Below are 19,215 nucleotides of genomic sequence, written 5' to 3' on the forward strand. Positions count from 1 at the left end.
GGTGAGGAAACAAAGGCACAGAGAGGTGCAAGTGGCTTTCCAAGGTCACTGGCTGAGAGGTGGCACCCGGGCTTCCTGACTTCCAGGCTGGGTTCTTCCTCCTTTGCTGGGCTGCCACCTCGGCCTCTGTCTGCCCTGAAATGCCCCATTCCAGCGCTTCGCTACCCTCTTGTGCCTGTGCAAGGCCAGGTGTGAGTGGAAATGACAGGATGGTACTCAGCAGACAGAGCCAGAATGGTCCAAGGTGGCTTCTTAAAGTTAGGAAGGATTTTTACATTTTATTTATTTTTTAATTATTTGGCTGCTCTGGGCCCTAGCTGCAGCATGTGGGATCTAGTTCCCTGACCCTGGATTGAACCCAGGCCCCCTGCATTGGGAGCATGGAGTCTTGGCCGCTGGACCACCAGGGAAGACCAAAGTTAGGAAGGATTTGACCAGGTGATGAAGAGGAGAGCAGAGATCCTAACGTCGTGCCTCAAAGTGCTCTCCAACTTGTTTCATTTGTGCTTCTCATCATCCTCCAGTTCATCATCCCTATTTGTCAGAGGTGGGGGCTAGACCACGGGCACACAGCTAAAACACAGCAGAGCTGGGCCAGGATCCCAGATCTCCTGACCCCCAAGCCAGGGCTTCTCATATCCCATAATGCCAGGATGGCTGCACTGGACTGAAGCAGATTAGGGGTGGGAGTGGGGTGGTCAGAGCTTCTAAGCGTCAGAGACCCTGAGACAGGGAGGGCAGCCCTACAGCTGATCTGGGCATCCCTGTTATTACAGCTGCCAGCATTACCTGGGGGAGAAAAGACGATCTGGGCCCTGGGTGAGTAGGTGTGTAGAGAGGCAACAGGGGAAGGGAAAAGGCAAGAAGGCATGCAATAGCCATCTGACCATGCTACCAGCTTTCCAGCCAGGTAGCTGGAGCCATTTCCATAGGTTGCCAGAGGAGGCCTGGGAAAGGGAGCCTGGCCGAAGGAAGGGAGCTCCCAGTCCCAAAGCTGAGCTTTCTTAATAGCATCCTCCCTTGCTCTGGCCCTAAGAAGGCAGAGTCTCTCAGCAGGAGCACCAAGCACCTGTACTTGCAAACTGGCTTGCCACAAAGGGCCACAAAGGGGCTTGGGCTTTCTCCTGGGGCCACTTGTTCAGCTGCTGAGTCATGTCTGACTTTTTGTCACCCCATGGACTGCAGCACACCAGGCTTCCCTGTCCTTCACTATCTCCCCGAGTTTGTTCAAACTCATGTCCATTGAGTCAGTGACATCATCCAACCATCTCATCCTCTGTCACCCCCTTCTCCTCCTGCCCTCAATTGTTCCTAGCATCAGGGGCTTGTCCAAGGCGACCACTAGGAGCCACAGAAGGGTTCTGAGCAGGTGCAATGGACAAAGCCCTGGGCTGGCATCAGGGGGCCTATCCCCGTGTTCTGCACCTGGCTCATTCTACTTCCCAGGTGGAACTGTACCCCTGCCTTGTCAGGTTTTGGACACCCCACACATGGTAGATGCTCAAGAAATGTCTTCAGGTTTTGGGGTGAAGGGAGGAGGGAATGTCAACTGGCAGGAGGTGGGGTGGCAAGGAGAAGTCACACTCTCTCATTTTACAACTGAGAACTGAAGCGCAGAGAGGGAAAGTGACTACCCCAAGGCTTCACAGCTAATAAAGGGTGAAAGATCCTGGCTCTGGTCTGTATCCTCCCCTCCTCCCCTTGAGCCTGAGCCTGTGTACAGGTTCCTATCAAGCATGTGTGCCACGTGAGTGCATTTATGTTGCTAAAGAGTTAGGCAGACATGTGCACCTGTGGATTGCATGAAGGGGCTGCAGCGGGCAGGTGGACACATGTGTGTCTGCAGTGTCATGTGTCAGTGGGCACATCTCCTGGGCATCCTGTCAGGGTGTCAAGCCTGTAGGTGAAGGCATTGAGGCTGCCTTGGCACCAGGAGGACTGTAGGAGGGTCGGGGTGGGGCTTGCTCCGGGAGGAGGAGGGAGGAATCAAGTGTCGGCCCACCCCTCACAGGCCTCCCACCCTCCAACGTGGCAGCTCACAGGACAGCCCTTTGGGTCAGAAGGCCCCCACACTCCACGAGAGAGCATCAGAGCTTGCAGAAATTGCATTTCCCTGACTCATGCTTGGGACTGCGAGCACATTCTTGGCTTCTGGACAACATCTCAGAGAACTGCCGGTGGCAGCCCTGGTTTCCCAGGGAGAGGGCCCACCAGAGGCTGGTCATCCCAGCCTTTCTTGGCCACAGTCTGATCCTCTGTAAAAAGAAGAAAAGGATGACACTTCCTTTGAATTAACACCCTAGAATTAAAAGTGAGATACTGTTTAGGGTGCCTGGCCACAGTATTCAAAGTACCCCATGAAAGTCACCTCCTTATCCTTTCCCTGCCCCCACAGCCCATCTACCATGGACAAACAATTCAAATCCCAGTTCTAAGTGCAATTTGCTATAAGGGCTTGAACTTAGCCTCAGTTTCCTTGTGTTTAAAATGGAGCCATTCAACTTAACCTGAGAGTATTAAATATGATAATACGAACGGACTGGGCACTTAACATGTTAGTTTCTGTCCTAGAATTCTATAGGGTGAGGACTGCCTGGATCTAGCCACTGGGGCTAAAGACAGCTGTTTCTGCAATACCTGGTGGAACTGGGCCTGCCTACCTGGAAGACCCAGCTAGAGATTGTGTGGGAGAAGGAGGGCTGAGGCCCAGGGTGTGGGCTCTGGTCTAGATCCACCTCTGAATTGCTGTGTGACCTTGGGCAAATTGCTGGCCCTCTCTGGGGCCCAGTTTTCTTTTTCCTCTCTGTACAATGTGGATGAAGTTGCATTCTATGGTTTTCTACTTCCTCCTGACTACACTGCTTGGTACCTAGGATTTCCATCTGAGACCCTGTCGAGGGTGGGGTGGGGTAGGTGGGCTCCTGCTGGGAGCGGGGACACAGGAGGAACACACAGCTGAAATGCTCAAGAGTTTCTCCGCATTTCAGAATCTTTCCTCCTTCGGAAGAGTGCTTTTTCCAGAAAGTGCAGACTGGGAGTGTGGGGGAAGGGCTGCAGTCAGCAAGGCCAGGGCTGGGCTCAGAGCTAAGAATACTGTGGCAAAGGCTCTTGAAACTTTTTTGCTGATGTTGGAAATTTAAAGGAGCCGTTGCCTTTCTTTCTTCAGGGAGGTTGCAGGGAGGCTGTGATTGGAGTCCAGCTACTCAGGCAGACACTTCCCATCACTCACTCACTGGCCATGGTTCATCGTGTGCCTTTTCTGGGCATACTCTGTGCTGGGTACTGGGGACTCAGAGGGAGAAGTCTCTGCCCATCCAAAATCACCAATGACATTCAGGGACATTATAGGGTGACGACACAGAGATAATGCAGCAGAATGCCATAGAGGAAGCTTCTGACCTAGTCTGAGCTAAGGTAAAGTCTAATAAGACTGGGAGAGGGTCTCCAGTGCCCTCCCCAGGCCTCAGCTTCCCTATCTGTATATGGAGGGCATTGGTCCTTTCTACTCTGACCTTCTAAGGTACTGGGCTTATCTAACAGCATGCCCCCTAGTTCAGTCCCTGAGAGTTGTAGCACTCAGCTTCCTCCCAGAGTTCTGGTGAGGCCTCAAAGAGCAAAGAGTTTCGAGGAAAGGTGTAGAGCAAAGATAATCTCTGTGGGATTCGGACATCTGGACCTGCTGGAAATCAAGGCAAACATCTCCTTTCTATCAGCTTTGATAGACCCTTAGCTGACTGGCTAGGCTTCCCTTATGGCTCAGCTGGTAAAGAATCTGCCTGCAATGTGGGAGACCTGGGTTTGATCCCTGGATTGGGAAGATCCCCTGGAGAAGGGAAAGGCTACCCACTCCAGTATTCCGGCCTGGAGAATTCCATGGACTGTATAGTCCTCGGGGGCGCAAAGAGTCGGCTTTGACTTTCACTTCACTAGCTGACTGGTCAATTACCACCCGAAGTCCAAACTGAGGGTGGGATGGGGGTGGGGTAGAGGGTGGACGAGCCTGGGACCCAGGTGGTTTCCTCAGTTTCCTCGAATAGCTAGGACTTCTCCTTAAAAGCAATACACAGACGAGGCAGGGGGAAGTACATGAAAACCCGGACAGCCAGGTCAAAGATATGGACACCACCCTGAGGCTAAGAGAGTTTGTCAATGATTAGACCTGTCCTAAGAAAAGGACACTGGGCTGCCTACGAGGGAGGTGAGCTCCCTGTTCTTGGAGGAGCCTGGGTGCTTGCCTTTTTGGGATTCTTGCCTTTTGAGGTTCAGAGAGGACTTCTGCCTGGGGCTGCAGACAGGAACCCATGACCTCTAAGATGCCTCATAGTCCAGAGTCCTTAATATTTTTATTCTAAGATTCCTTGACTGTGAATCTTTAAAAATTCTTTAAATTCATTTGGCTGCATTGGGTCTTAGTTGCAGCACGTGGGACCGTCACTGAGTTATGCACAATCTTTCTTGTGGCACAAGGACTCTAGTTGTGGCGGGTGGGCTCAATAGTTGCCGCGAGGAATGATGGATCTCAGTTTCCTGAACGGGGATCGAATCCTTGTTCCCTGCATCACAAGGTGGGTTCTTAATCACTGGACCACCAGGGAAGTCCCTGACTGTGAGATTTAACATTTTAGGATTCCTTAGATGAATTCAAAGATTCCACAGGAATATCATATTCTGTGATTACCACCTTAAGGTTCTAGTAATCTCTGATTCTTTAACTTTGATTTGAAGAGACTAAAGCTCTTGGGATCTAAGATTTCCCACAGTCCTTGTAATCAGACTGTGAACATCAGCAGCCTAAGTCAGACTGATAAATTAGTTACCACCACCACCTGGCTGGGGTGACCAGAAAAGGCCCTCCAATCACCTCTGCTGCTAGAGACCTGAATGATTCATCTGCTGGGTGCTGGGCTTCGTTTACTCCCCAAGATCCAGAGATGCACCTGGAAGAAGGAGGATACTCAGCACAGTTTGTTGACCGACTGAATGAATGAGTGAGCGAACTGTCTCTATTCTGTCCCTTCCTCTCCATACTGGGCCCATAGGGTTGTCTATGATTTCCCTGTTAAAGATTTAGGGCGGGGATGTCCTAAATAATCTGCCTTCTCAAGTTCCCTACTAAGATACGTATACCCTCCTAAGAGGGCTTCCCAGGTGGCGCTAGTGATAAAGAACCTGCCTGCCAATGTAGGAGGCGTAAGAGATGTGGGTTCGATCCCTGGGTTGGGAAGATCCCCTGGAGGAGGGCATTCTCCAGTATTCTTTCCTGGAGAACCCCCAAGGACAGAGGAGCCTGGCAGGCTACAGTCCATGGGGTCACATAGAGTGGGACACAATTGAAGTGACTTAGCGCGCATGCACGGACCCTCCTAAGAATATTCATCCCAAGATGAATATCCCAAGGGCAGGGACTTTGCCCTGTTCTTGGCTGGGTCTTCTGCACCTGGAACAGAAATGAATACCCCAGCTTAGCTCAGAGCTCTAGAGGCTATCAGTTGTGGGAGGGTGGGGGAGAGGAGCTGATAGTGAGACCTGTGGGAGGGGATTCAGATAGGGAGGGGGTAGGGATGACCAAGGAGAGAGAGACGGAGACAGGCAAGGAAAGGAGGCAAGGGATGACATTTCACAAAGGAACTGAGGCCCAGAAAGGAAAGTAACTTCCTCAGGGTCACACAGCATATTACTTAAAGGTCAGCCAGGGTATTCTCCCTGTGCACCCCTCCAGGCCCAGCCAGACCTGGTGTTCCCGAGGTGTCCCCAAGACCTTCCTGGGGGAAGGTCAGGTACAGGAACTGGCTGCCACTCTTCCCGTCAAGGTGGTCACTGAGCTTGAGCTCCAAGGTGTTCAGGATAAACTGCAGATGGAGACGGGTGCTGCCTCCCAACCTCTGACCACCTCCCCTGAGAGGAAGGAGAGAAGGTGGCTTGTAGGCGGGCCCAATTTCAGTTCGAGAATGGAGGAGTGGATGCACCTGAAGGCAGATCCGCTGTCGGGATAGGGGAGCTGGACGGTGTGAGATCAGGGATAAGCCGGCTTGTGCAAAGAGCCTTGGGGTGTGGCGGCTCCTCTCCAGGGAGTAGGACCCTGAAGCCCCGTGTCTAAGCGATCCGAACTCCTACTAGGGAGCCCCGTGTCCCCTTCATCTAAGCGGTCCGAACTCAAGAGTCTCAACTGAGTGAACGATGCCCGCTCGCTCCGCAGTCGTGCGTGCCCCGGGGCGCCCAGCACGGAGCTCCCGGGCGCTGCGATCGCGTCCGATAAGCAGGGCAGTAGGACCCAGGGGCCGGGTGACTGCCTGCAGAAGGAGGGGGCGGAAGCCGGGGTGGTTTGGGGGAGGTCTTTGGCTTTTTTTGGCGAGGCAGGGGCGCCCTCCGGAAGCTTTTCCAACTTTCCAGAAGTTTCTCGGGACGGGCGGGAGGTGGGGTGGGGGAACGCCATATATAGATCTGGAGCGCGGGGGCGCGGCGGAGAGTGGAATCCGTTCGCGGCTCCAGTGTGACACTGTGACTGCGGTCCCGGCGCCAGCCCAGCCCGGCCAGGTGAGGGGCGGGGGCGGCCGGGGGGAGCGGAGGGAGTTTTTTAGGGGGGCTCAAGGGAATGAGAGGGGAGAGGCGCCCGGGCGAGGGTTTAGGGGCCAACGAGAGCCACAGACTGAGCCCGCAGACTGGAGTCCCTGGAATTTTTGGGGGCAGCTGGAGAGTTGGAGACGGAGACTAGCTGGTGACGGCCGAGAAAGCCTGAGGGCCACCGCAGAGATGGAGCCGGGATGGGCAGTCCGGACACTCAGAGGGCCCGGGGAAAGTGCAGGGTTCCCCAGAAGTGTGGGGCTGGAGTGGTGGTGGCCAGGAGGTAACAGGGAGGCTGGGGGCCACGATGCTGAGGCTCCTCTCTCTGCAGGGCAAGGAGGGAGGATCCGGTCTGCAGTCCCTTCCAGCAAGAACAGGGAGGCCAGGCTGGTTTGCATGTCCCCATGCTTCCAGTTGTGGGTTGAGGCCCAAGGGCCAGTGGACCAGCCTCCTCACAGGCTTGACGGGGGGCATCTGAGCCTTCTGAGGAAGGGTAGCGGGGAGAGGAGGTGAAACAACCTTGCCTTTTCCTGGGGGCTGTCTTGGCTTTTGGGGTCCCCACGGTTTGGGAGGAGTCACCCACCGCGGCTCCATTGCTGATCAGCAGCCAGTATGCGTAGGTGATGGCAACTAAAAGAAAAAGAGGGACTTGGCCAGCACCAGTCTCCCCCACCTCCCTCCAAAAAGAGGCTGAGGAGGTGACCAGGTCTGCATCCCCCCAGAGAAGGGAGGGCGGCCGGGGTGGAGGGGGCTCCCTGGAAGGCTTTTGGTCGCCCGCTCTAATCCTGTCCGCCGCCACCTGGTTCCTGGCGTCACTGCAGCGTTAAGGTTACTTCAGAGGCCGGGGTTCCCTGCCCCCAGCTTAGGGACATTCCTGAGGTGACTGGAGTGGAGGGAGAAGAATGAAACCGGCTTCCAGCATGGCCAGAAAGCCTGGCCCCGCCTCTTCCAGGGTTTCCTGCTGGTCCCCCTGGTCTGCAGGGCCCGGATGGAGGCCGCAGGAAAATCTAGGGGCTTTGGTTCCCTGGAAGTTGCTGGCTGGGACCACACCCTCGTGCCCTCAGACAGTTCATCTGCCCATCCCCCCTTCCTGAGGCCTCCTGGTCCCCTCCTTTTGTCTCTGGGCACTGGGATTCCCAGCAGAAATGTTATTTTTTAAAACTGGCTGTAACCGGACACTGAATCCAGCCCTCTGGAGGGGCTCTGTGGGAGCTTCTGGGAGGAGGGAGCCCTGTGCTAGGAAGCCCGACCCCGCAGATCCTTGAAGCATGGAGGTGGCTCCCTGTCTCTCTCTGGCCTTAGTTTCTCCCACTGTGCAGTGATGTGGATGACCTCTGAGGTTGTAGATCTGGAGTTGGTTGTGGCTTCCTTCTGCCAGGGGCAGAGTAGATGGGGGTCCCTTAAGCGGGGCTGGGCCTTCCAGGCCAGTCCTCAACCACCACCCAGCTCTGCCCTACCCCGTCCTCCTCACTCTTCTGCTTTCTTTCAGAATGAAAAAGGCAGGCCTTGACCTCCCCCTGAGGCAGTTTCAAGGTACTTTTAGACCTCCTCAAGTGTTTGAGACCCTTTCTGGTACTCCCACCCCTCCCCCAATCTGCTTCCCTTCCCTCTACTTAAAAAACCTGGAATCCAGTCTCCTTCCGGCTAGCTGTGGGCACAGGCCTTGGTTCTGTGATTGTATATTTTTCTTCGTGGGACCATAAATCATCTAACCTTGGCCTCAGGGCTGGGATTTTTCTGTGGCAACAGGGGCTGGGCTGTGGGAGGCTGGCTTGCTTGCAGTGACTTGCCTTCCTCCATTCCTGCCACTGGGTTAACAGCCCTTCACCCTCGCTACACGTCTCCCTGCAGAGTCTCCCTGCAGAGTCTGATGTTGCGGGGTTCGAAGCTAGGGCCAGAAAGGCTCCTTGGCACCCCCCCGCCCCGGGACCTGAACCCAGGCCTCCGGCTTCTCGGGCTGGAAGCCCCCCTCTGCAGGCGGGTGGAGATAATTCAGTTTCCAGCCTGCCACGTCACCCGGAGCCGGCAGTAGGAACAGGAGCGCAGCTATGTGGCTGCCTGAGGAATCCCAAACTAGTCATTTGGAGCTTTCTTGAAAAGCCCCTCCCAGCCCTTTGAGGTTCTGGTTGGCTGGGGCTGGGGGTGGGGGCTGTCAAGATAGTGCCTGCCACGTGGCAGGACTGTGAACTGGGCTCCTAGATTATCTCTCCGGGGGATGCTGGTGACCTCTGCAGAGGTCCAAGCTCTGGCATCCGCTGTTTGGACTAAAGGCGGCCTTTGAATAGGATGACCGTATGCCTGTTGTCCTGGCATAATAATTAGTAGTATTCCCACTTTACTCTCTTAAGTGTCCAAGTGTCCTTATTTGTACAATAATTATATAGGCCCTCTGCCTTTGAGGCTCCAGGCCTGGTGGGAGGAAGGTGACCTGGCCCCAGAGATGTTCTTTAGGGTAAAACTATCTTACCTCTGCAATCCCTACTTTAGGCTACAGTTCTCTTTGGTACCTTCTCCCAGGCAGTTGTGGGTCTCGGTGGCCTTCCCTCCTTCCCGAATACTGAGGGTCGTTCCCCAGGATTCTGAGTTTCCCACCTTGAGGACCGCGAGTTGGGATCTGCCAGTGCAGTGGGATCCCAGCTTCTAGCACAGTTCCTTCCAGTCCTTTTCTTTGCTCTGTCATCTCGTCTTGCTTCGTGCTGCCTGAAGGAGAGGCGGAAGTCACCTCAAAGCGGGGCGAGTGTGGAAATAAGTCCATGTGGAGAGACTGTCCTGATGGAAGGCCCCAGAGAGGGGAGGGGGCTTGTCGTAGGAGACACTGGGACAGCTGTGGTGTGAGGATGGCAGTCCTGAAGCCACAGTGTAGATGGGCATGTGTGGCGATCCTGCCGGGTGGGAATGGGAGGGCAGAATGGAACCTGAGGTGGCCCCTGCTTTCTGGGAGACTGCATACACATCTGGCCACCAGCCTCTGGTGAACGGGAGGGGGTGTCAATGTTCCTTTGAGTTGTAATGTGCCCTGTCCCTTAATATCCTTCCTCTCAGGAAACCTACTCCACCTCCTATCCCCCTCCTGCTTTTGTCCTGGGGATTTCCCATCCGCTCGAGGGGTGGTGGGCAGGCACGTCCTGCCAAGACAGAGGTCTTGGAGACCAAGACCCTTAGAACTTGGAAAATGGGAGCCCGAGACTCAGTGAGGGGTGAACACACACACACATGCACACTTTCAGACTGAAGGTCACCCTTGGGGCAACGGAGTAGAGCATCTGGGCTCTCTTATTTAATCAGTGAACCTTCCGGTGACTCATTAACATCCCAGCGCAGAAGGGAAGGCATGGGGGAGGAACACTGCATTTCCCACCTGACATCCTCTGTCCAGGCCCCTGAGATTCATATGGACCCTCAGCTCGTCTGCCACTTCCCCCTACCCACTGGAAAAGGGCCCCAGGGTTGTAAGAGATTTGAGCTAACCTTCAGCAAACTGAAGAGCCCAGGTTTGGCCAAGCGGCCCTGGTTTCTGTTCATTCAGGAATAGCTTAGGCCTGTTGTGTGCTGGGCACAGGGGACTATAAAGGGAAGCCAGTGTTTCCTGCCCTCCTGGAGGACGCAGACCTCCAGGTCTGTGATGGAAACAATATGTAAAGACACATGAGTGTAAATGTTAAGTTCAGTGTAAGAAATAAATAGGGCTGCGGTAGCTATTTGCTTGCTTTAGATGAGGAGTCAAAGAAGGCCTCTGAGAGAGTGGGCAGATGGAGAGCCCCAATTTGGGCAATCTGGAGTTAGGTCTGGGCTCCCCAGAGCTCTGGACCCTCCTGCTCCCATCTCCAGGGGACTTGGCCGCAGCCAGAAGGGTGGGGATTGGTGCAGGGGAAGAACAACTGGGGCTTCAGGGGTGCCCTCTCTCTGCCACCCTCATAGGTCCTCCTCGGTGCTCACAACCCACCTCCCAGCCATGCATGCCCTCCTGCTCATCAGCACCATCTGCCTCCTGGCCAGGGCCCTGGCCGCTGAGGTGAAGAAACCTGCGGCTGCAGCAGCTCCGGGCACCGCGGAGAAGCTGAGCCCCAAGGCGGCCACGCTGGCTGAGCGCAGCGCCGGCCTGGCCTTCAGCCTATACCAGGCCATGGCCAAGGACCAGGCGGTGGAGAACATCCTGCTGTCACCCGTGGTGGTGGCCTCGTCCCTGGGGCTAGTGTCGCTGGGCGGCAAGGCGGCCACGGCGTCGCAGGCCAAGGCGGTGCTGAGCGCCGAGCAGCTGCGCGACGATGAGGTGCACGCGGGTCTGGGCGAGCTGCTGCGGTCGCTCAGCAACAGCACGGCGCGCAACGTCACCTGGAAGCTGGGCAGCCGCCTGTACGGGCCCAGCTCCGTGAGCTTCGCAGAGGACTTCGTGCGTAGCAGCAAGCAGCACTACAACTGTGAGCACTCCAAGATCAACTTCCGCGACAAGCGCAGCGCCCTGCAGTCCATCAACGAGTGGGCAGCGCAGACCACCGACGGCAAGCTGCCCGAGGTCACCAAGGACGTGGAGCGCACCGATGGCGCGCTGCTGGTCAATGCCATGTTCTTCAAGCGTGAGTCCGGCAGGGTGGGGCGGGGTTTCCTCTCCCCGAGGCCCCGCCCCCGGCGAGTCTGATCTATCAGTATTTCTGTGCCAAGCACCAGTCCTCATTAACAACTAACAACCCGTGGACATGGAGGGAGTCAGTTACAGAACTCTTTATACATGACAAACTAAGTTTAGCGAGGTGTAGTGTTGTGTCTGGGGCTTCCCTGGTAGCCCAGCTGGTAAAGAATTTGCAGTGCAGGAGACCTCCTTTAGGTTACTGGGTCAGGAAGATCCCCTGGAGAAGGGATAGGCTACCCATTCCAGTATTCTTGGGCTTTTGTGGTGGTTCAGATGGTAAAGAACAATGCAAGAGACCTGGATTCGATCTCTAGGTCAGGAAGATCCTCTGGAGGAGGGCATGGCGACCCACTCCAGTGGAGAATCCTGGTGGACACAGGAGCCTGGCAGGCTACAGTCCATGGGGTCGCAGAGTCGGACACGATTGAGTGACTAAGCACAGCACAGTGTTGTGTCTAAAGGAATGGGACACAGATCCAAGCCCAGCCGAAGGACTCCACATTGGTTGTGTTGGAATTAAATGCAGTAATCATTTCTGCCTCAGTAATGAGCTGGCTCCACACCTGTGATCATGCCTAATGCTCAAAGCAACTTTGAGGGTAGGAGGTATTACCTCCATTTCATAGGTGAGAAAACAGGCTCAGCTAGGAGGAGAGAACCCATGTCCAGGTGCATCTTGAATTGAAGATTTGATTCGGGCTTAATGTGTACTTCTGAGTACCTATATGGATAGCACTGTACTGTCACAGGCTACTGTGAGGATGAGGTGCCCCTGTTTGACAAACGAGGGGATCGAGATAGGAGCGGTGAAAGGTCCTGCAGCCTGCTGGTGACTGAGACTGAATTTGAACACAGGTCTGGATGTGACGTAGGTCAGGACTCAGGCCACTGTCACATACGCAAGGTTTTTGGGGTAATGTTTTTTGGTCATGGGGACAGGACTTGCAGACAAGAATTAAAGGCAGTCTTGGGGCATTCTCTGCTTCGGGCACAAACCTCAGCTGGCAGGGGGTGTGGGGAGTCTAGCTCAGCACATGTTGCCCAAATGCCTGGCAGGGGTCAGGGCAGAGGTGGACATGGCAGTGGTTGAACTGAGGGTCCTCCTTTTGATTGTATTTCCTGTCATGTGGAAACTGCTAGGCCCTGACTGTATGTAGAGAGCCATGTCTTCAGGCAGCATGTCCCCGTTCCTAAAGCAGGAACATGTACTCTAGGGGACTGGGTGCTCAGCGGGGAGGTGGGCTGCAGCCGAGCCCCAAAGACTGGAACGGAGGCCTGTGGCAGGAGTAAATCTTCCAGGATATTCAGTTGGGAGAGTGTCTTAACAGGGTAAGGGAAGCAGTGCATCTATTTCTGATCTTGTGTTCTACTTCCTGCTACAGCGCACTGGGACGAGAGATTCCACCACAAGATGGTGGACAACCGAGGCTTCATGGTGACCCGTTCCTATACCGTGGGTGTCACCATGATGCACCGGACAGGTAGGTGCCTTGCAGAGTAGGGTGGGACGGGCGGGTGGGCAATGTGGGGGCCCGAGGGTGCTTAGGGCCTGGCCCGCCCTCCCCCCACAGCATGCCCAGTACCCTTTTTGCTTTTCTCCCAGGTCTGTACAACTACTATGATGACGAGAAGGAGAAGCTGCAGATGGTGGAGATGCCGCTGGCGCACAAGCTGTCCAGCCTCATCATCATCATGCCCCACCACGTGGAGCCCCTTGAGCGCCTGGAAAAGCTGCTGACCAAAGAGCAGCTGAAGGTCTGGATGGGCAAGATGCAGAAGAAGGCTGTGGCCATCTCTCTGCCCAAGGGAGTGGTTGAGGTGACCCACGACCTGCAGGTGAGGGGAAGCCCAACTCAGGGGCCTGCAGGGCTTAGAGTTTTGGGGGGGGGGTCTCTCGCCAGCTCAGCAGGTCTGTCCTGAGCCCCTCTGGGGGTCTAGGCAGTACTGGCCTGTGCTGAGGGAGGTGGGCATGTTCCCTGCCTTTGGGAAGATGGTGACAACATCAATACCTAAGTATAATTGAGCACCTGCTGTATGCCAGGCATACTTCCTAAGCACTGTGTCTGTATGAAATTCTTAACCCTCAACACTGTATTAGATAGGATGATCAGCCTTATCTTACAGATGAGGAAAGTGAGGCTCAGAAAAGTTAAATAACTTATCCAGAGTCATACAAAACTCAGAAAAGTTTAACACCAAGCCATGTCCTTAATCTTATGCTGCGCTGCCTCTCGGCACAAGGTACAGGCATACCTCATTTTATCATGCTTTGCTTTATTGCAATTTTTTTTTAACCAATTTTTGAAGATTTATGGTAACCCTACATCAAGCAAGTCTGGCGCCACTTTTCCAACAACGTTTGCTCACCTCATGTCTCTGGGTCCCATTTTGGTAATTCTAGCAATATTTTAAACCCTCCACCAGCAAAAGATTACAGCTCCCTAAAGACTCAGATGATGGTTAGCATTTTTAGGAATAAAAAATTTTAATTAAGGTACACACATTGTTTTAAGAGATAATGTTGTTACAGACTTAATAGGCTACGGTATAGTGTAAACATAACGTTTATATGCATCGGGAAAGCAAAAAATTTGTGTGACTCACTTTATTGCAATTTTCACTTTATTGTGGTGGTCTGGAACCGAACCCGTAATATCTCTAGGGTATGCCTGGATACACTATTCAAGCTGGAGGATTGTTCCCCTTGCACTAGTAAGACTAATAATAGCTTTCAGCTCTGAGTCACTTGGCTGGAAACTTAACCAGCCTGCTCAGCATCATTTCCCCCTCATGACCACCCTGGGTGATGGGCCGAAGCTCAGAGAGAAGCAGTGACTTGCTAAGGTTACCCTGGCTAGTAAGTGCTGGGGCTACAGTTGGTTCTCAGGTGAAAACTCGGGAGAGATTTTTTTTCCTTTGTTCAAAAGGGAAAAATTTCATCTCATTCCTCCCTTGGGTTCCAGAAATGGTTCTGTAGGAGATCCCTTGCCTGCAGAATTGATTAAGACTTGCAGCTGAGGGAGTGTGAAGGAGAACGCTTGAGATGAAATGGGGCTTAGACTCCAAGCTGGAGACGGTGGAACTTGTGTAGTCTGTGTGGTAGACAGTGCGAGGTTTCCAGAGAGAAGCCACACCCGTCTCCCTCCTGGGCTTGTCCTGACGCTCCCCCAGCCTGTTCTGCAGTTGCCATCACCTGACTCTCCTTCTTTCTCCCGTGTTTTTCTGGCACTGTGGGTGGACATGTTATCTACTACCCTACAGTAGATTGAGGTGGAAATTTCCAAGTGAGTTATTTGTGCAAAGTCATGGGGACTAGAATAGCTGGGCCTCGAATGCCTGTCTCAGGACACCCGGACTCTCAGGCCCCTAGGTCTCAGGCTGGTTTGGCCATGCTGGGGAAGTGCACTGTCCTCCAGAAGCTTGGGCCCTGAGGGGTGCTGTTCACTCAGCCAACAGTTCTTTACCACTGCCTCTTCTGCACTAAGAGCGGGGTGAGCCCTGAACATGGGCCCTGTCTTGAGGGACCACTGAGCCAGGTGGGAGAGACAGACAGGACCACACACTGATAGAGGGAGGCCAGGGGTGTGTGGCTCCAGTCTTGTGGGGCCGGGAAGGCTCCCCAGAAGACGTGGTATCTAAAGGGCCCTACAGAGACAGGGTAGACACAGAGAAGCTGTTGAGGAGGCAGTTTCAGGGGAGCTGTTTAATGGAGAGCAGAGTGGTACATGCTAGGGGGTGAAACTGTGATGCAAGCACAGTTCCCAGGAAAGAGCTTGTCCTTGGCTTCCAGGGGCTGTGCAGAGCCTTGGAGAGAGAGAGAGTGTGTGTGTGTGTGTGTGTTAATTTTTGAAATACTATGGAAATATATTAAAATATATTAAAAATAGATTAATGTAAGGAACCCTCATGTATCCATCACCCAACATCAACCATCACACCCATTCCTCCCCCATCAGATTATCTTGAAGCAAATCCCAGCCTTTATATCACTCTGGAAAGGATTTAAGCCCCAGAGTGATGTGGTCAGAGCTGTCCTTAGGTCAGTCTTTTTCAAATGTTAGTGTGTCAAGAATTGCCTGGAGAGTTGGTTAAGAAAGGTTCCTGGTCCACCTGCAGACACTGTGATTCAGAGGCTCTGGGCTGGATCAGGAAATGTGCATTTTATATAAGCCCGCAGAGGAGGCCGATGCTGGCTGTCTACCATTCATACCACGTGTTAAGATTGCTGGGCGGGGCCAGGCATATATTCTGCCTTTCCCCCCTGAGTCTTGGTTTCCTCATCTGTGAAATGGTGACTGGAAGCTCTTGCAGGGCTGTCATGAATTAGGAAAGTGGTTTGCAGTTTCCACACCATGTCTGGCACATGGAAGGTGGCCAGGGAATGGTAACTTTTTCCCAGAGGAGAGGAGAAACAGTGGGTGGTGTGGGTGGAGGGTAAGGGTCTAGGAACTCTGCCTACCATGGCCTCACTATCATCCACCTGGTTCTACAGAAACACTTGGCTGGGCTGGGTCTGACCGAGGCCATCGACAAGAACAAGGCAGACCTGTCTCGCATGTCGGGCAAGAAGGACCTGTACCTGGCCAGCGTGTTCCACGCCACTGCCTTCGAGTGGGACACGGATGGCAACCCTTTCGACCAGGACATCTACGGGCGTGAGGAGCTGCGCAGCCCCAAGCTCTTCTACGCCGACCACCCCTTCATCTTCCTGGTTCGAGACACCCAGAGCGGCTCCCTGCTGTTCATCGGGCGCCTGGTCCGGCCCAAGGGCGACAAGATGCGAGACGAGTTGTAGGGCCCCAGGGTGGGTGTGGGATGGCAGGGGGCAGCGGGAGGCTCCTGAGACACATGGGTGCTATGGGGGTGGGGGAGCTGAGGTATCGACCTTGGATAATCTGTGGGGTGGGGGTGGGAAAACAGGGGGCTTCCTGTGTGTCTGAGCAGTCCTTCCCGGCCTGGATTCACTCTGCTTGGACACGGTCCCCCAGGTGTCAGGGTGCTGAGCCCAGAGACCCCGTGTCCCCTGGGAGCTGGGCGGTAGTCATCGAGCCCCGCTCTCAGTCCTGGGATCCAGCCTGCCTCAGTCAGTGTTCATATTTATAGCCCAGTGCTTTCTCATCTGTGAGATGGAATCGAGCTGGGGGTTCAGCCAAGCCCTCATGGAGTGGGGGCCCTCTTCCTGATATGACCACCACCTCAGCCCCCTTCCCAGCTCTCTCCCCATCTTCTCCTAACTTCCCTCATCTATAAAACTAGGTGCTGCAGCCCCTGGGACAGGTACTCCCACAGTGAGTCTGACCCCAGAGAAGGGGTTGAGAAATAGCTCATGGAGGGGGGTGGGTTTGGGCAGACTTTGTTCAGGCATCATGGGGATGAACATTGTTTTTTTTCCTTTTATAGATTTTCAAAAATGGGGAGGAAAGTGGGGAAATGAGCCTTTGTTGCTGTCAACCAAGAACTTATTTGTACAATTGTGGTTTTTTTTTTTTCAATAAAACTTTTCCAGTGAAATTTTGTTGGATCATGGATGACTGGATCAGAGGTTACCATGTCATTCTTCCCTGGGGACAAGGGCTCCTTCTGTTAAGCTCTGTTTGCTACTAATAGTCCTTGTCAGGCCCCCAGATCCTGGCAGATAACTGGAGATAATACTGTGTGGCAGGCCCACTGTGTGCTGACTGGGGATTGTGGCTCTGGCTGCCCTGGAGAGGTGGAGGCTGCAGGGCTGGAATGACAGCACTGGTCCTGGAGCCCAGGGCTTTGCTGTCCTGCTGGCTTCAGGATCCCAGTCTTCAGCCCCCGAGGCTTTCCTTTCAATCTGACCTCATCCACATGCAGGGCCAGAGGGCACAAGCTCAGGCTGCCTGGCTGGGCAGGATCTTTTGAAGGAGCTTGTGGGGTCCTTGCTGTGTACTTGGGTTTGGAGCAGGAGCCAAGGAGAGTCCCGAAACACTCTTCACATTGGTTACCTCTTGTGAGCCTTGGGGCTCTTGGCATCATGGCTTAGGGAAGGACAGGGCAAGTGGGATGCACAGGACAGAAGACCAATGGGCAGCGAGGCAGAGGAACAGAGGAAACTGGATTCATGGCCCATCTCTGCTGCTTGCTGGCTGTGTGCCGTTGGGCAGTTTACTACCTCTCTCTGGGCACCTCTCCGGCTTCCTTTTGCCAACAACTCTGCCCTGGGTGGTATTGGTCTCAAAATGGAGTCCCTGCCTGACTGGGCAACCTAGGTGGAGTCCTCCAAGAAGTGAATGGGCTACAGAAGGGCCAGCCGATTCATTCTCATTATTACCACAATGCCACGGCTATTCGGAGCTCCAGGGCTGTTCTGTGTTGTGGACTCAGTAAATCAGATCTCTGCCCTCAGAAGGTTTCATCTAGAAGTGGAGACGTAGAGATAGTGACAAGCACGCTCAGTACTCACGGTGTTCCAAACATGCCACGCTTATTCTCCTGCGTCAGGGCCTTTGCACTAGTTGTTCCTTCTGGAAAATGATTCTTCTAGATCTTTGTGAGACTGCTTTTTTTTTGGGGGGGGGGGGCGGTCATCCAGAAATCAGTCTAAATGTCTACTCCACAAAGCATTCTGTAACCTCAGTATATAAGCAGCTCCAATTGTTAGTCAGTTGTTGTTCAATCACTCAGTTGTGTCCAACTCTTTGCGACCCTATGGACTGTGGCACGCCAGGCTTCCCTGTCCTTCACCATCTCCTGGAGCTTGCTCAAACTCGTCCATTGAGTCGGTGATGGCATCCAACTATCTCTTCCTCTGTTGTCGCCTTCTTCTGCCCTCAATCTTGCCCAGCATCGGGGTCTTTTCAAATGAGTCAGTTCTTCACATCAGGTGGCCAAAGTATTGGAGCTTCAGCTTCAGCATCCGTCCCTCTGATGAATATTCAGGGTTAATTCCCTTTAGGATGGACTGGTTTGATCTCCTTGCAGTCCAAGGGACTCTCAAGAGTCTTCTCTAACACCGCAGTTCAAAAGCATCAATTCTTCAGTGCTCCGGCTTCTTTAGGGTCCAACTCTCACATCCATACATGACTACTGGAAAAACCATAGCTTTGACTAAATGGACCTTTATCGGTAAAGTAATGTCTTTGTGTTTTAATATGCTGTCTAGATTTGTCATAGCTTTTCTCCCAAGGAGCAAGCATCTTTTCATTTCATGGCTGGAGTTACCATCTGCAGTGATTTTGAGCCCAATAAAGTAAAGTCTATGTTACTTTGTTTTCTTGTTTTACTGACTCAGTGCTCCTAAATTTTCTACCTATTCATGGTCTGTCCCCACTACTAGAATGGAAGCTTATGAGAATAGGGACCATGTCTTGTTTATCTTATTTATGTCCTGCACCCAAATTCAGTGTCTCACACACACATAAGACACTCAAAACATGCGTTAGTAAGTGAAAGATCTGTGTTAGAAGGGCACCAGGGCTTTGGGAATCCAGAGGAAGAAGCCATGATTGCCATGGGGAGATCAAGAGAGATTTCCAGGAGGAAGTGACATGGTGTAAGTAGGCCTTGAAGGGTAAGTAGGCATTTCTTGATCAGAATAATGATTTTAATGATACCAGCTGATCCTACCTCTGTATTTTGCTTCTACTATGTGCCAAACACCATGTCAGTCACTTAAGGTTTTATCCCAGCCTCCTGACACCTTGGCTAGGTAGGGATTGTTCCCATTTTACAGATGAGATAACCAAGGCTGAGAGAGATTAAGTGATCCACCCGAGGTTCCCCAGCCAGTGGGCCTGGGAAATGTTCCTAGTCAGTGAAGAGTTCTTCCTCCATGCCACATGGGAAGGGTTGGAGAGGAACTGGCCAGATTTTAATAATAAAGGTGTCTAACCTCACAGTCTCTATACGTTATCCCACTTAATCCCCATAATAGCCCAATTAGGTGGGAAGTCTTCCTAATCCCTCAGGTATAGCTCAGAAATGGGGAGACTGGACTAGAACTCAGGACTCCTGGACCCAAAGCTCAGCCTGCAACAGCACCCCCAGCAGGTGGGCATGGGACA

At 53.4% G+C, this 19,215-nt stretch overlaps 1 protein-coding gene across 2 annotated transcripts; it reads left to right on the forward strand.

Annotated features, from left to right (window-relative positions):
* The first annotated feature begins 6,378 nt into the window (after positions 1–6,378).
* On the forward strand, positions 6,379–16,699 carry SERPINH1 (serpin family H member 1). Of its 2 annotated transcripts, XM_043481455.1 has the most exons (6): positions 6,426–6,534; positions 8,051–8,094; positions 10,480–11,135; positions 12,571–12,669; positions 12,792–13,024; positions 15,681–16,699. In XM_043481455.1, the coding sequence occupies exons 3-6, from the start codon at positions 10,514–10,516 to the stop codon at positions 15,981–15,983; spliced, it is 1,257 nt and encodes a 418-aa protein (XP_043337390.1). In that variant the 5' UTR covers positions 6,426–6,534; positions 8,051–8,094; positions 10,480–10,513; the 3' UTR covers positions 15,984–16,699. The 2 variants fall into 2 exon arrangements, with proteins under 2 accessions (XP_043337389.1, XP_043337390.1); XM_043481454.1 differs by lacking the exon at positions 8,051–8,094 and having other exon boundaries at positions 6,379–6,534.
* Positions 16,700–19,215: the final 2,516 nt, after the last annotated feature.

This window comes from Cervus canadensis, chromosome 11, assembly GCF_019320065.1.
Source record: "Cervus canadensis isolate Bull #8, Minnesota chromosome 11, ASM1932006v1, whole genome shotgun sequence".
NCBI lineage: Eukaryota > Metazoa > Chordata > Mammalia > Artiodactyla > Cervidae > Cervus > Cervus canadensis.